Raw genomic sequence first — 14,457 nt, 5'->3', positions numbered from 1 at the left:
CTTGGGTGTTTCCATCTTTTGGCTATTGTGGATAATGCTGCTGTGAACATTTTTGTACATATATCTGTTCAAGTCACTGCTTTCCATTCTTTTGGATGTATATCTTGGAGTAGAATTACTGGGTATGTGATAGTTCAATGTTTTGAGAAACCACCAAACTGTTTTCTACAGAGGCTGCACTCTTTTACACTCTTACCAGCCAAGTGTGAAGGTTGCAGTTTCTCCACATCCTCATCAGCACTTTTTAATATTCTAATTTTTGTTTTGTTTTGTTTTTAATTATAGCCATCCTAGTAGGTGTGAAGTGGTATCTCACTGTGGTTTTGATTTGCATTTCCCTAATGATTAATGATGTTGAGCATCTTTTCATGGACCATTTATATATCTTCTTTGGAGAAATGTCTATTCAAGTCCTTTGCCCATTTTTGAATTGGCTTCTGTTGTTGTTGTTGAGTTTTAGAAGCTCTTTCTATATTCTAGATAGTAATCCCTTATCAGATATATGATTTGCAAATATTTTCTCTCATTCTGTAAGTTATCTCTTCACTTTATTGATAATAACTCTTGATGTACAAAAGTTCTTAATTTTGATGAAGTCCAACTTATCTACTTGTTGCCTGTACTTTTGGTGTCATATCCATGAAATCTTTGCCAAATCTAATGTCATAAAGATTTTCCCCAGTGCTTTCTTCTAAAAGTTTTATAGTTTTAGTTCTTAAATTTGGTTCTTTGATCCATTTTGACTTAATTTTTGTATATGATGTAAGGTAAAGGTTCAGCTTCATTCTTTTGCATGTGGATATGCAGTTTCTCAGAACCATTTGTTAAAAATACTATTCTTTCCCCCTTGAATGGTGTTGGCAGCCTTGTTGAAAAATCAGTTGACCATATCTGTGAGGGTTTATTTCTGGGCTCTCTATTCTATTGCATTAATCTGTATGTTTGTCCTTATGCCAGTACCATACTGTTTTACTTACTGTAGCTTTGGAGTAAGTTTTGAAGTTGGGAAACTATGAGTCCACTAACTTTATTCTTCTTTTTCAAGTTATTTTGGCTGTTCTGGGTCCCTTGCAATTCCATATGAATTTGAGGATCAGCTTTTCCACTTTTGTGGAAAAGACTGTTAGAATTTGATAGGGATTGTGTTGAACCTGTAGATCTCTTTGGGTGGTATTGCCATTTTAACAGTGTTAAGTCTTCCTGTCCATTAAAAGAAGCTCAGGCTGTCTTTCCATTATTTATGTTTTCTTTAATTTCTTTCAGCAGTGTTTTATAGTTTTCAGAGTACAAATCTTCCACCTCCCTGGTTAGACTTATTCCTAAATATTTAATTTTCTTCGACACTACTATAAATGAGATTGCTTTCTTAATTTCATTTTCAGATTATTCATTTCTGATATATAGAAACAACTGATTTTTTGTGTGTTCATCTTGTACCCTGCAACTTAGCTGAGTTTATTAGCTCTAGTAGCTTTTTGCGTACTTCGGGGGATTTTCTATGTATAGGGTTATGTCATCTGCAAACAGAGATAGTTTTAGTTTTTCCTTTACAATTTAGATGCCTTTAATTTTTTCTTTCTTGTCTACTAGCTCTGGCCAGAACTTCCAGTAAATTGTTGAATAGCAGTGGTGAAAGCAGGCATCCTTGTCTTTCTTGTTCCTTGACCTTTGGGGGATCTTTCAGCCTTTTACCATTGAATATGTTATTAGCTGTGAGGTTTTCATAAATACTCTTTATCATGTTGAGGAATTTTTCTTTTATTCCTAGTTTCCTAGAAGCTTTTATCCTGAAATGGTGTTTGTTTTTCTCAAGTTGCTTTTCTGAGTCAAGTGAGACGATCATGTGGGGTTTTTTCCATTCTATTAAATGATGTATTACATTGTTTGACTTTTTATTGAGATATAATTGGCATAAACATTATATTAATTTCAGGTGTACATCATATTGATTCGATATTTGTACATATTATGAAATGATCACCACAATAAGTCTAGTTAGCATCCATCATCACTCATAGTTTTTTTTTTCTCGTGTGAGAACTTTAAAAAAAAAATTATTTATTTATTTATGTATTTATTTGGCTGCACCGGGTCTTAGTTGCAGCACGTGGGATCTTCATTGCTGCATGCAGGATCTTCGTTGCGGCATATGGGACCTTTTAGTTGTGGCAAGTAGGATCTTTAGTTGTGGCATGTGAGCTCTTAGTTGTGGCATGCGGGATCTAGTTCTCCGACCAGGGATCTAACCCAGGCCCCCTGCATTGGGAGCATGGAGTCTTAACCACTGGACCACCAGGGAAGTCCTGAGAACTTTTAAGATCTGTTTTCTTAGAACTTTCAAATATATAATACAGTGTTATTAACTATAGTCACCATGCTGTACATTACATCCCCAGGATTTATTTATTTTCTAACTAGAATTTTGTATCTTTTGATCTCCTTCACCCATTCTGGCATTCTCCCCCTCCCTGCCCCTAGCAACTACCAATCTGTTCTCTGTATCTATGATTTTGGAATTTTTTGTTTTTGTTTTAGATTCCACATATAAGTGAGATCATATAGTATTTGTCTTTCTCTGTCTGACTTTTTTTTTTTATAGATTTATGCAGGCATTCAGCCTCACTTATTTATTTTATTTTATTTTTTAAAAAATATTTATTTATTTATTTGGTTGTGCCGGGTCTTTGTTGCAGCAGGCAGGCTCCTTAGTTGCAGCTCGCAGGCTCCTTAGTTGCGGCTCGAGGGCTCCTTAGTTGCAGCATGTAACTCTGAGTTGTGGCATGCATGTGGGATCTAGTTCCCTGACCAGGGATTGAACCCAGGCCCCCTGCGTTGGGAGCACGGAGTCTTCACCACTACCACCAGGGAAGTCCCTCTGTCTGACTTACTTCACTTAGCATAATGCCCTCAAGGTCCATCCAGGTTGTTATGAATGGCAAGATTTCCTGTTTTTTATGGTTGAATAATATTCTATTGTATGTATATGTGTGCATATATATATGTGTGTGGTGTGTGTATATACATATACCACATTTTCTTTATCCATTCATCCATAATTGATATTTAAGTTGCTTCCATGTCTTGGCTATTATAAATAATGCTGCAGTGAACATGGGGTGCATATATCTTTTCAATTCTACTCAGAAGTAGAATTACTAGATTATATGGTAGTTGTAATTTTAATTTTTTGAGAAACCTTTATACTGTTTTCTTTTTTTTAATTAAAAAAATTTATTTTATTTTATTTATTTTTTTGGCTACATTGGGTCTTCATTGCTGCACGTGGGCTTTCTCTAGTTGCGGTGAGTGGGGGCTACTTTTCGTTGCAGTGCATGGACTTCTCATTGCAGTGGCTTCTCTTGTTGCGGAGCACGGGCTCTAGGCACGCGGGCTTCAGTAGTTGTGGCATGCGGGCTCAGTAATTGTGGCTCACGGGCTGTAGAGCACAGGCTCAGTAGTTGTGGCACACGGGCTTAGGTACTCTGCGACATGTGGGATCTTCCCAGACCAGGGATTAAACCCATGTGCCCTGCATTGGCAGGCAGATTCTCAACCACTGCACCACCAGGGAAGTCCTATACTGTTTTCTGTAGTGACTGGGCCAATTTACATGTTCACTAACAGTGCACAAGGGTTCCCTTTTCTCTGTATCCTCACCAACAGTTGTTATTTTTGGTCTTTTTAATATTAGCCATCTTAACAAATGTGTAGTGTTATCGCACTATGGTTTTGATTTGCATTTCCTTGATGATTAGTGATGTTGAGCGCGTTTTCATGTGTCTTTTGACCATTTATATGTCTTCTTTAGAAAAATGTCTATTCAGATCCTCAGTCCATTTGATTTTCTGTTACATTCCTGGGATAAATTTTACTTGATCAAGGTGAATAATCATTTTATTATGCTGTTGGATTCAATTTGCTAATATTTTATTAAGAATTTTGCATGTATATTCATAAGACTTATTGGTCTGTAACTTTCTTTTCTTGTGATTTTTTTTTTTATTTATTAATTTATTATTTATTTTTGGCTGCATTGGGTCTTTGCTGCTGTGCACGGGCTTTCTCTAGTTACATTGAGTGGGGGCTACTCTTCGTAGCGATTCACAGGCTTCTCATTGCGGTGGCTTCTCTTGTTGTGGAGCACAGGCTCTAGGCACACAGGCTTCAGTAGTTGTGGCACACGGACTCAGTAGTTGTGGCTTATGAGCTGGGCTTAGTTGCTCCACGGCACATGGGATCTTCCCGGACCAGGGCTCAAACCCGTGTCCCCTGCATTGACAGGCGGATTCTTAACCACTGTGCCACCAGTGAAGTCCTCTTGTGATGTCTTTATCTGGCTCTAGTATCAGGATAATCCTTGCCTCACAGAATGAGTTAGGAGGTGTTCCCTCTTCAGTTTTTTGGAAGACTTTGAGAAGGATTTGTGTTAATTCTTGTTTAAATGTTAGGTAGAATTCACTGATGAAGTCATCTGGTCCAGGACTTTTCTTTTTGGGGAGGTTTTTGATTACTGATTTCATCTTTTTACTTGCTATAAATCTGTTGAAATTTTCTATTTCGTCATCAGTCAGTTTAGATAATTTGAGTGTTTCAGGGAATTTGTCCATTTCGCTGAAGAAATTTGTCCATTTCTTCTAGGTTATGTAATTTGTTGGCTTACCATTATTCATAGTATTCTCTTATAATCCTTTTTTTAATCTCTGCAAGGTCAGTTGTAATGTCCCCACTTTAATTTCTCATTTTAGTTGTTTGTATCTTTTGTCTTTTTCTTTGGCAGTCTACCTAAAGGTTTGTGAATTTTGTTGATCTTTTCAAAAAACCAACTCTTTGTTTCTTTGGTCTTCTTTGTTGTTTTTCTGATCTCTCTTTTTGTTCATCTCTTCTCTAATCTTTATTTCGTTCCTTCTGTTAGCTTTGGGTTTACTTTGCTCTTCTTTTTCTAGTCCATTAAAGTGTAAAGTTAGGTGATTGATTTGAGACTTACTTTTTTAATTTAGGCATTTACAGTTATAAATTTCCCTCTGAGCACTGCTTTCACTATATCCCATACATTTTAGTGCATTGTGTTTTCATCCATTTCTAAGTATTTTCTAATTTCCCTGTAATTTCTTCTTTGACCCATTGGTTGTTTAAGCTTGTTTAATTTACACATATAGGCAAATTTTCATTTTCCTTCTTTTACTGATTTCTAATTTCATCCCATTGTGGTCAGAGAAGATACTTTGTATGTATCTTTTGAAATCTATTGAGATTTATTTTATGGCCTAACAAGTGGTCTGTCCTGGAGAATGTGCCATGTACACTTGAGAAGAATGTGTATTCTGCTGTTAGGTGGAGTGTTCTGTATATGTCTGTTAGGCTTAGTGAGTTTATTATGTTGTTGAAATCTTCTATTTTTAAATTATTTTCTGTCTACTTGATCTAAGCCTCATTGAAAGTGGGGTGTTATAAAACTGTCTACTTCTGACTGTTCTGTCCATTTTGCTTCATATATTTTGAGTCTGTTCTTAGGAGTGTAAATATTTATACTTGTTATATCTTCTTGTTGTACTGAACCTTTTATTAATATATCATGTCTTTCTCTGTCTCTTTTACCTTATATGATTTTAAATCTATTTTGTCCAAAATTAGTATAGCCACCCCTGCTGTCTTTTGGTTACTATTTGAATGGAATATCTTTTTCCATCCATTCACTTTCAGCCTATCTGTGTCCTTTGATCTAAAGTGAATCTCTCATAGCATATAATTGGATCATGTTTTTTAACCCATTCTGCCAATTTGTTTTGTTATTATTAAATAGTTTAATCCATTTACATTTAAAGTAATTACTGATAAGGAGACAGTTAATTCTGCCATTTTGCTATTTGTTTTCTTTTTTTAATAAAAAAAAATTTTTTTAATTAATTTTTTTTTATTTATTTTATTTTTGGCTGCATTTGGTCTTCATTGCTGCACACAGGCTTTCTTTAGTTGTGGCGAGCGGGGGCTACTCTTCGTTGTGGCACACGAGCTTCTCATTGCAGTGGCTTCTCTTGTTGTGGATCATGGGCTCTAGGCCCATAGGCTTCAGTAGTTGTGGCACACAGACTCAGTAGTTGTGGCTCGCAGGCTCTAGAGTGCAGGCTCAGTAGTTGTGGCACACGGGCTTAGTTGCTCCACGGCATGTGGGATCTTCCCGAACCAGGACTTGAACCCGTGTCCCCTGCATTGGCAGGCTGATTCTTAACCACTGCATCACTAGGGAAGCCCCAGCTATTTGTTTTCCATTACTATATGGCCTATAGATTTTTGTCCTCATTTCCCGCATTACTGTCTTGCTTTATGTTTGGTTGATTTTTTGTAGTGAAACATTTTGATTCCCCTCTCATTTTCTTTTGTGTATATTCTATAGACATTTTCTTTATTGTACCATGGGGATTACATTTAACATCCTAAAGTTAATGACAACCTAATCTGAATTTATACCAACTTAACTTCAATAACACAAAAACTGTTCCTATATAGCTTCGTTCCACTCTGTCTGTTTTGATGTCACAGATTATACCTTTATAAATTGTGTGACCAATAATATAGATTAATAATTGTTTTTTAATGCATTTGTCTTTTAAAGTATATAGAACATAAAAAATGGAGTTATGAAACAAAATTAGCTTTTATGGTTGTCCCTGTATTTAGCCTTTATTGGATATCTTTATTTCTTCATACTGCTTCAAGTTACTTCTAGCTTCCCTTCATTTCAACCTGCAGCACTCCTTTTTAGCATTTCTCGTAGGGCAAGTCTAGTGGTAACAAACTTCCTCAGTTTTTATCTGGGAAAGTCTTAATTTCACTTTTGAAGGACACTTTTTCTGGATATAGAATTCTCAGGTGACAGATTTTTTTTCTTTCAGCTCTTTGAATATATCAGCCCACTGTCTTCTAGCCTCCAAAGTTTCTGATGAGAAGTCTGGTGATAATCTTATTGAAGACACCTTGTGTGTGACAACTCACTTCTTTCTTCCTGCTTTCAAGATTCTTTATCTTTGTAAACTACATATAATGCTGGTGAGGGTGTGGAGAAAAAGGAACCCTCCTACACTGTTGGTAGGATTGCAAATTGGTGCAGCCACTATGGAGAACAGTATGGCGTTTCCTTAAAAAACTAAAAATAGAGTTACCATACAATCCATCAATCACATTCCTGGGCATATATCTGAGAAAACTCTAATTCAAAAACATACATGCACCCCAATGTTCATAGCAGCACTATTTACAATAGCCAAGACATGGAAGCAACCTAAATGTCCATCAACAGCTGATGAATGGATAAAGAAGATGTGGTATATATACACAATGGAACATTACTCAGCCATAAAAAAGAATGACATAACGCCATCTGCATCAACATGGATGGACCTAGAGATTATCATATTAAGTGAAGTAACTCAGACAGAGAAAGACAAATATCATATGATATCACTTATATGTAGAATCTAAAAAAAAAAATGATACAAATGAACTATTTATAAAACAGAAATAGACTCACACATAGAAAACAAACTTATGGTTACCAAAGTGGATAGCGGAGGCAGGGTGTGGGGGAGATAAATTAGGAGTTTGGGATTAACATATACACACCATTATATATAAAATAGATAAACAACAAGAACCTACTGTATAGCACAGGGAACTATATTCAATATATCATAATAACCTATAATGGAAAAGAATCTGAAAAAAGAATATAGGTATATACATGTAACTGAATCACTGTGCTCTATACCTGAAACAAACACAACATTGTAAATTAACTATACTTCAATTTTAAAAATGGTTTAAAAAAAGATTATTTATCTTTGGCTTTCAATAGTTTGATTATGATGTGTCTCAGATGGATGTTTTAGTCAACATTGAGCTCATTAAGCTTCTTAGATTTGTAGATTCGTGTCTTTCATGAAATTTGGAAAGTTTTCAGCCATTAGTTTTTCAAATATTTTTTCTGCCCTTTTTTCTCTCTCTTCTCTGGGATTCCTACAATGAAAATATTTGTCCGTTTGGTGGTGTCTCAGAGGTCCCTTAGGGCTCCATTCACTTTTTTTTTTTTTTTTTTTAATAAGAGGCTCTTTTTTTTTTTTTAATTTATTTATTTATTTATGGCTGTGTTGGGTCTTCATTTCTGTGCGAGGGCTTTCTCTAGTTGTGGCAAGCAGGGGCCACTCTTCATCGCGGTGCGTGGGCCTCTCACTGTCGCGGCCTCTCTTGTTGCGGAGCACAGGCTCCAGACGCGCAGGCTCAGTAGCTGTGGCGCACGGGCCCAGTTGCTCCGCGGCATGTGGGATCTTCCCAGACCAGGGCTCGAACCCGTGTCCGCTGCATTGGCAGGCAGATTCCCAACCACTGCGCCACCAGGGAAGCCCTCCATTCACTTTTTTTGCTGTTGTTCCCCAGACTTTATTACTTCAGTTGTCCTATCTTCAAATTTGCTAATTCTTTCTTCTGCCTGCTTAAATCTGTTTTTGAACCCGTATAGTGTATTCTTCATTTTAGTTATTGTATTTAAGCTCCAGACTTTCTTTTTGGTTCCTTTTTATAATTTCTATCTCTTTATTGGTATTCTAATTTTGTTCATACATCATTTTCCTGTCTTTGTCCATGTCTTCCTTTAGCTATTTGCTAAAGGAAGCATCATAAAGGAACAACTCTAAGTCAGTTGTTTTCAAGTCTTTGTCTAGTAAACTTGACACCTGGACTTCCTCAAGTGCAAATTATGTCATTTTCTTTTTTTCCTTTTAATGGGCCATACTTTTCTCCTTCTCTATATGCCTTGTGATTTTTGTTGTTGTTGTTGAAAACTGGACATTTAATCTTATAATGTGGTACCTCTGGAAAACAGATTTTCCCCATCCCCCAGGCTTTGCTGTTTTTGTTTTTGTTTTTTCCTGAGGTTACACCTTTTCTTGAGCAAGCACAGTGGCTTTCTATAATACTGTGTACATGTAGTTGTTTTTGAATGTAAAAAAAAAAAAAGCTGCTTTTTTAAATCCCCTGGAAGCTGCTTCAGCTGGTGGGAATTGGGACAATAGCAGCCTTTAGCTGCATGTCAGCCATCAGAAGCTGCAATCCATAATCAGAACACTGATCCTGATATTTCAGAGACAAGGTCCTTATTGCCCACCCTGACTCAAACAAGCTACACTAAAACAACAGATTGCTCTCCCCACAGCTGCCTATCGTAGGGCTGGGGGCTGAGTAGTCACTACTGCACTGAAGGCTGAAATCGACTGATATTAACCACAATTTGCCAGCCTAGCCTTTCCCTGGAACCTACAAGTGTTCACAGAAACTCCAGAGTTCCAAAAATAGTTGTTTCAGATAGATTCTACTAGTATAATTATTGTCTAGGTGGAGAGATGAGTTTCTGGTGTTTGTTACTCTGCCATTGTCCCAGATGTAATATCTCAGTGATTAACATTTTAAAGACCCTTATCGGGCTTCCCTGGTGGAGCCATGGTTAAGAATCCACCTGCCAATGCAGGGGACACGGGTTTGAGCCCTGGTCTGGGAAGATCCCACATGCCGCGGAGAAACTAAGCCCATGAGCCACAAGTACTGAGCCTGAGCTCTAGAGCCTGCCAGCCATAACTACTGAGCCCATGTGCCACAACTACTTAAGCCCGCACACCTAGAGCCCGTGCTCCACAGCAAGAGAAGCCACTGCAATGAGAAGCCCGTGCACCGCAACAAAGAGTAGCCCCCGCTTGCCGCAACTAGAGGAAGCCTGGGCACAGCAACAAAGACCCAACTCAGGCATTAATTAATTAATTAATTAATTAATTAATTTAAAAGACCCTTATCAACTATACCCAGTTTTTCTTTAGGGCCCACTTCAAATATTATTTTTGTGTCCCCACTTTCACCTCATTCTAGATTGTAAATTTCTTGAGGACAGAAATAGGGACTGTTTTTCAAAGTGGCTATACTGTTTTACATTCCCACCACCAGTGTGTGAGAGTTTCAATTCCTCCACATCCTCGTCAATACTTGTTATTCTCTGCCTTTGTAATTTTATTTTAGCCATCCTAGTGAGTATATAGTGGTATGGCATTGTGATTTTTATTTGCAATCCCCTAATGACTAATGATGTTGAGCATGTTTATATGTGCTTATTGGCCATTTGTATATCTTCTTTGGAGAATTGTCTATTCAGATCCTTTGCCCATTTTTAAATTGGATTTGCTTTTTACTATTGAGTTGTACTGTTAAAATGTGTTCTAAATACAAATCTTTTCAGATACATGATTTGCAAAATTTTTCTCCCATTTTGTGGGTTGTCTTTTCAGTTTCTTGATTGTGTCCTTTGAAGCATAAAAGTTTTTGATTTTGATACATTTCAACTAATCTTTTTTTTCTTTTGTTGCTTGTAATTTTGTTATAATATCTAAGAAACCATTGCCTAACCCAACATCATAAAAATTTATTCCCATATTTTCTTCTAGGAGTTATATAGCTTTAGCTCTTTCATTTGTGTCTATTATCCTTTTTGAGATTAATTGTTGTATATGATGTGAGGTAGGGCTCTAATGTCATTCTTTTGCATGAAGATATATGTACAGTTGTCCTACCGCTATTGTTAAAAAGACTGTTTCCCCCATGAACTGTCATGGTACCATTGTCAGAAATCATTTGACCATAAATGTATGGGTTTATTTCTGGACTCTTCCACTGATCTATATGTCTGTCATTATGCCAGTACCACACTTCTCGATTGTTGTAGCTTTGTAGTAATTTTGAAATCAGGAAGTGTGAGTCTTCCAACTTTGTTCTTTTTCAGGATTATTTTGGCCATTCTGGGTCCTTTGCATTTCCATATGAATTTTGGGATCAACTTGTCAATTTCTGCAATAAAGCAAGCTAGGATTTTGATAGCGATTGTGTTGAATCTGTAAATCAATTTGGGGAATAGTGAGTGATATCTTAATAATATTAAGTCTTCCAATGCATGAACATGGGATAGCTTTTCATTTATTTAGATCTTCTTTAATTTCAACGATATTTTGTAATTTTCAGTATACATGTCTTATACTTCTTTTGTTAAATTTATTCCTAAGTATTTTCTTTTTGGTGCTCTTGTAAATGTAGTTGTTTTCTTAATTTCTTTTTCAGGTTGTTCATTGTTAATATATAGAAATTAAGTTCATTTTTGAGTATTAATCTTGTATCCTGAAACCTTGCTGTACTTATTAGCTGTAATACTTTTAAAGCAGATTTCTTAGATTTTTCTGTACACAAGATCATGTCATCTGAAAATAAAAATAGTTTAACTTGTTCTTGTCTAATCTGGATGCCTTTTATTTCTTTTTCTTACCTAATTACCCTGGCTAGAACCTTCAGTACAGTGCTGAATAGGAGTGATGAGAATGACTTCCTTGTCTTATCCCTGATCTTAGAAGGACAACATTCAGTCTTTCCGCATTAAGTATTATGCTAGCTGTACGTTTTTCACAAATTCCCTCTATCAAGTTGAGAAAGTTTCTGTCTATTCCTAGCTTGTGGAGTGTTTTTATCATGTAAGGGTGTTGGATTTTATCAAATGCTTTTTTTTGTGTCTATTGAGATGATCACTTCGTTTTTGCTTTTTACTCTATTGACATGACATATTACTTGATTTTTATATTTTAAAGCAACCTTGCATTTCTGGTTTAAGTCCCCCTGATCATATTACATAGTTTGGGAGGGTTTTTTGTTTCTTTTCTTTAATTTATTTATTTATTTTTGGCTGCATTGGGTCTTCGTTGCTGCATGTGGGCTTTCTCTAGTTGTGGCGAGCAGGGGCTGCTCTTCGTTGCAGTGCGCGGGCTTCTCATTGTGGTGGATTCTCTTGTTGCAGAGCATGGGCTCTAGGAGCACAGGCTTCAGTAGTTGTGGCACGCGGGCTCAGTAGTTGTGGCTCATGGGCTCTAGAGTGCAGGCTCAGTAGTTGTGGCACACGGGCTTAGTTGCTCCACAGCATGTGGGATCTTCCCATACCAGGGTGTGAACCTGTGTCCCCTGCATTGGCAGGCGGATTCTTAACCACTGCGCCACCAGGGAAGTCCTATTTTTTTTGTTTTTTGTTTGTTTTTTCCTTCAGCCTCGCCACGCAGCTTTCAGGATCTTAGTTCCCTGACCAGGGATTGAACCCACACCCTTGGCAGTGAAAGCAGAGTCCTAACCACTGGGCCACCAGGAAATCCCCTACATAGTGTTTATTATATGTTGCTAGATTTGTTTGCTAGTATTTTGTTGAGCATTTTTGTACCTATATTTATAAGGGATATTGGTCTATAGTTTTCTTGTGAAGTCTTTGTCTCCTTTTACTATCAGAGTAATACTTACTGTGTAGACTAAGGAAGTGTTCCCTCCTCTTCCTCTTCTTTTTTTTTTAAGCATTTGTGAAGGATTGGCATTAATTCTTCATTAATGTTTGGTAGAATTACCAGTAAAGCCATCTTGACCACACTTTTCTTTGTGGGAAGTTTTAAAGTTACTATTCAATCTATTTACTTGTTATATATATATTCAAATTCTCTCTTTCTTGTTGAGTTGGTTTAGGTAATTTGTGTATTTCAAAGAATTTGTCCATTCTTCTAGGTTGTCTAATTTGTTGGCATCCTGTTTTTCATAGTATTTCCTTATAATCCTTTTTATTTTTGTAAGGTCCGTAGTGATGTCTCCTCTTTCATTCCTAATTGTAGTAATTTTGAGTCTTCTCTCTTTTTTCCTTGGTCACTCTAGGTTTGTCCTTTTTTTATCTTTTCATTGAACCAAGTTTTGATTTTATTGATTTTTTTCTGTTTCCTCTCTAATCTTTATTATTTCCTTTCTCCTGCTTGCTTTGGGTTTAGTATGATCTTCTTTTTCTAGTTTTTTAAGATAGAATGTTAGGTTATTGATTTGACATCTCCTTTTCTAATATAGCATTTGGATCATAAATTTCCCTCTTCATACTGCTTTAAGCTGCATCCCATAAGTTTTGGTATGTTGTGGGGTTTCTTTCATTCAACTCAAAAGTATTTTTTAAATTTTCCTTGTGATTTCTTCTTTGACTCATTGGTTATTTCAGATTGTGTTGTTTAATTTCCACATATTTTTTAATTTCCCGTATTTCCTTCTGTTATTAATTTCTAGTTTAATTCCATTGTGATTGTATAGCATACTTTGTACGTTTTCAGTCCTTTTAAATTTATTAAGGCTTGTTTGTTTTATGGCCTAGCATATGGTCTATCCTGGAGAATGTTTCATGTGCACTTGAGAAGAATGTACATTCTACTGTTATAGGGTAGAATATTCTATAGATGTTTTCTTAGGTCTAGTTGGTTTATAGTGTTGTTCAAGCCTTCTATTTATTTTTCCCATAGGTGAGACCTGGAACCCTTTCAAATTACAGTACCAGCTGAGAAATGTAAGAGAGAGAATTGCAAAGAACCTAGTAGAGAAGGGTATTCTAACCACTGAGAAGCAGAATTTCCTCCTATTTGACATGACTACTCACCCAGTGACCAATACAACAGAGAAACAGCGACTAGTGAAAAAGCTTCAAGACAGTGTCCTAGAGCGGTGGGTAAATGACCCTCAGCGTATGGACAAGCGAACACTAGCACTACTGGTGCTAGCCCACTCCTCTGACGTGCTAGAGAATGTCTTCTCCTCTCTGACAGATGACAAGTATGATGTGGCAATGAATCGGGCCAAGGACCTAGTGGAACTGGACCCTGAGGTAGAGGGGACAAAGCACAGTGCCACAGAGATGATCTGGGCTGTGCTGGCAGCCTTCAATAAATCCTAAAGCCAGCAGGTGGGTTTCTCCTTTTCCCTTGCTGGCCAGTGACTGTCAGAGACACCATCACCAAGCTTTGTGTGATGAGATGTTTTCCATCATGTTTTTTCCTTCTCTTGAATCAAACTCGTTATTTGGGGAGAGCAACTTCAAGGCTCCTGTATAGACCTTGACCATTATAAGCAGACTTTATTTTTCCCTGTACTTCCACTCCAGAGGTGAATAAACTGGGTGAACCAACACACACCCAATAAATAAACATTTTCTCTCATTTCTTGGTTTACTTCCATCTAGTGTGCTTTTGCATTAGCAGGAACATCTAAGTGAGATTTGGATTTCTCTAGCCACAGAACGTGAATGAGATGTAGAGCAAACCATTTATCATATTTTTAAAATTTTATTTTCCATTTTAAATACATGTTTTCAGTCTGTCTCTCAGGCTCTGCTAAGTAATGTAGCTTGTTGAAGTAACCATCTCTTTGAATAAGGGGCAATGGAAACAAAACTAATTTTTGGAGCATATGGTCTCTGGGATATAAATGCATGTCCCGCTAGTGGTTTTCTCATTTTTCCTTTTCTAACCTAATGAGAATATTCCAAACGTGATTACCTGGTTCTCACAGTCCTAGAACCAGAAATATATTCTCTACTCTCTCTCAGCA

At 36.8% G+C, this 14,457-nt stretch overlaps 1 protein-coding gene across 2 annotated transcripts in view; it reads left to right on the top strand.

Annotated features, from left to right (window-relative positions):
* Nucleotides 1–14,054, top strand: part of GOLPH3L (golgi phosphoprotein 3 like) — a 39,947-nt gene extending 25,893 nt beyond the window's left edge. For both annotated transcript variants that reach the window (XM_059930376.1, XM_059930366.1), the window contains one exon: nt 13,377–14,054. In XM_059930376.1, coding sequence (XP_059786359.1) covers nt 13,377–13,804 — 428 coding nt within the window. In that variant the 3' untranslated portion in view covers nt 13,805–14,054. The remainder of the gene's footprint in view (nt 1–13,376) is intronic.
* The last annotated feature ends 403 nt before the right edge of the window (nt 14,055–14,457 follow it).

Source organism: Balaenoptera ricei, chromosome 1 (assembly GCF_028023285.1).
Source record: "Balaenoptera ricei isolate mBalRic1 chromosome 1, mBalRic1.hap2, whole genome shotgun sequence".
Taxonomy (NCBI): Eukaryota; Metazoa; Chordata; class Mammalia; order Artiodactyla; family Balaenopteridae; genus Balaenoptera; species Balaenoptera ricei.
This window is presented reverse-complemented; position numbering and strand designations above follow the sequence as displayed.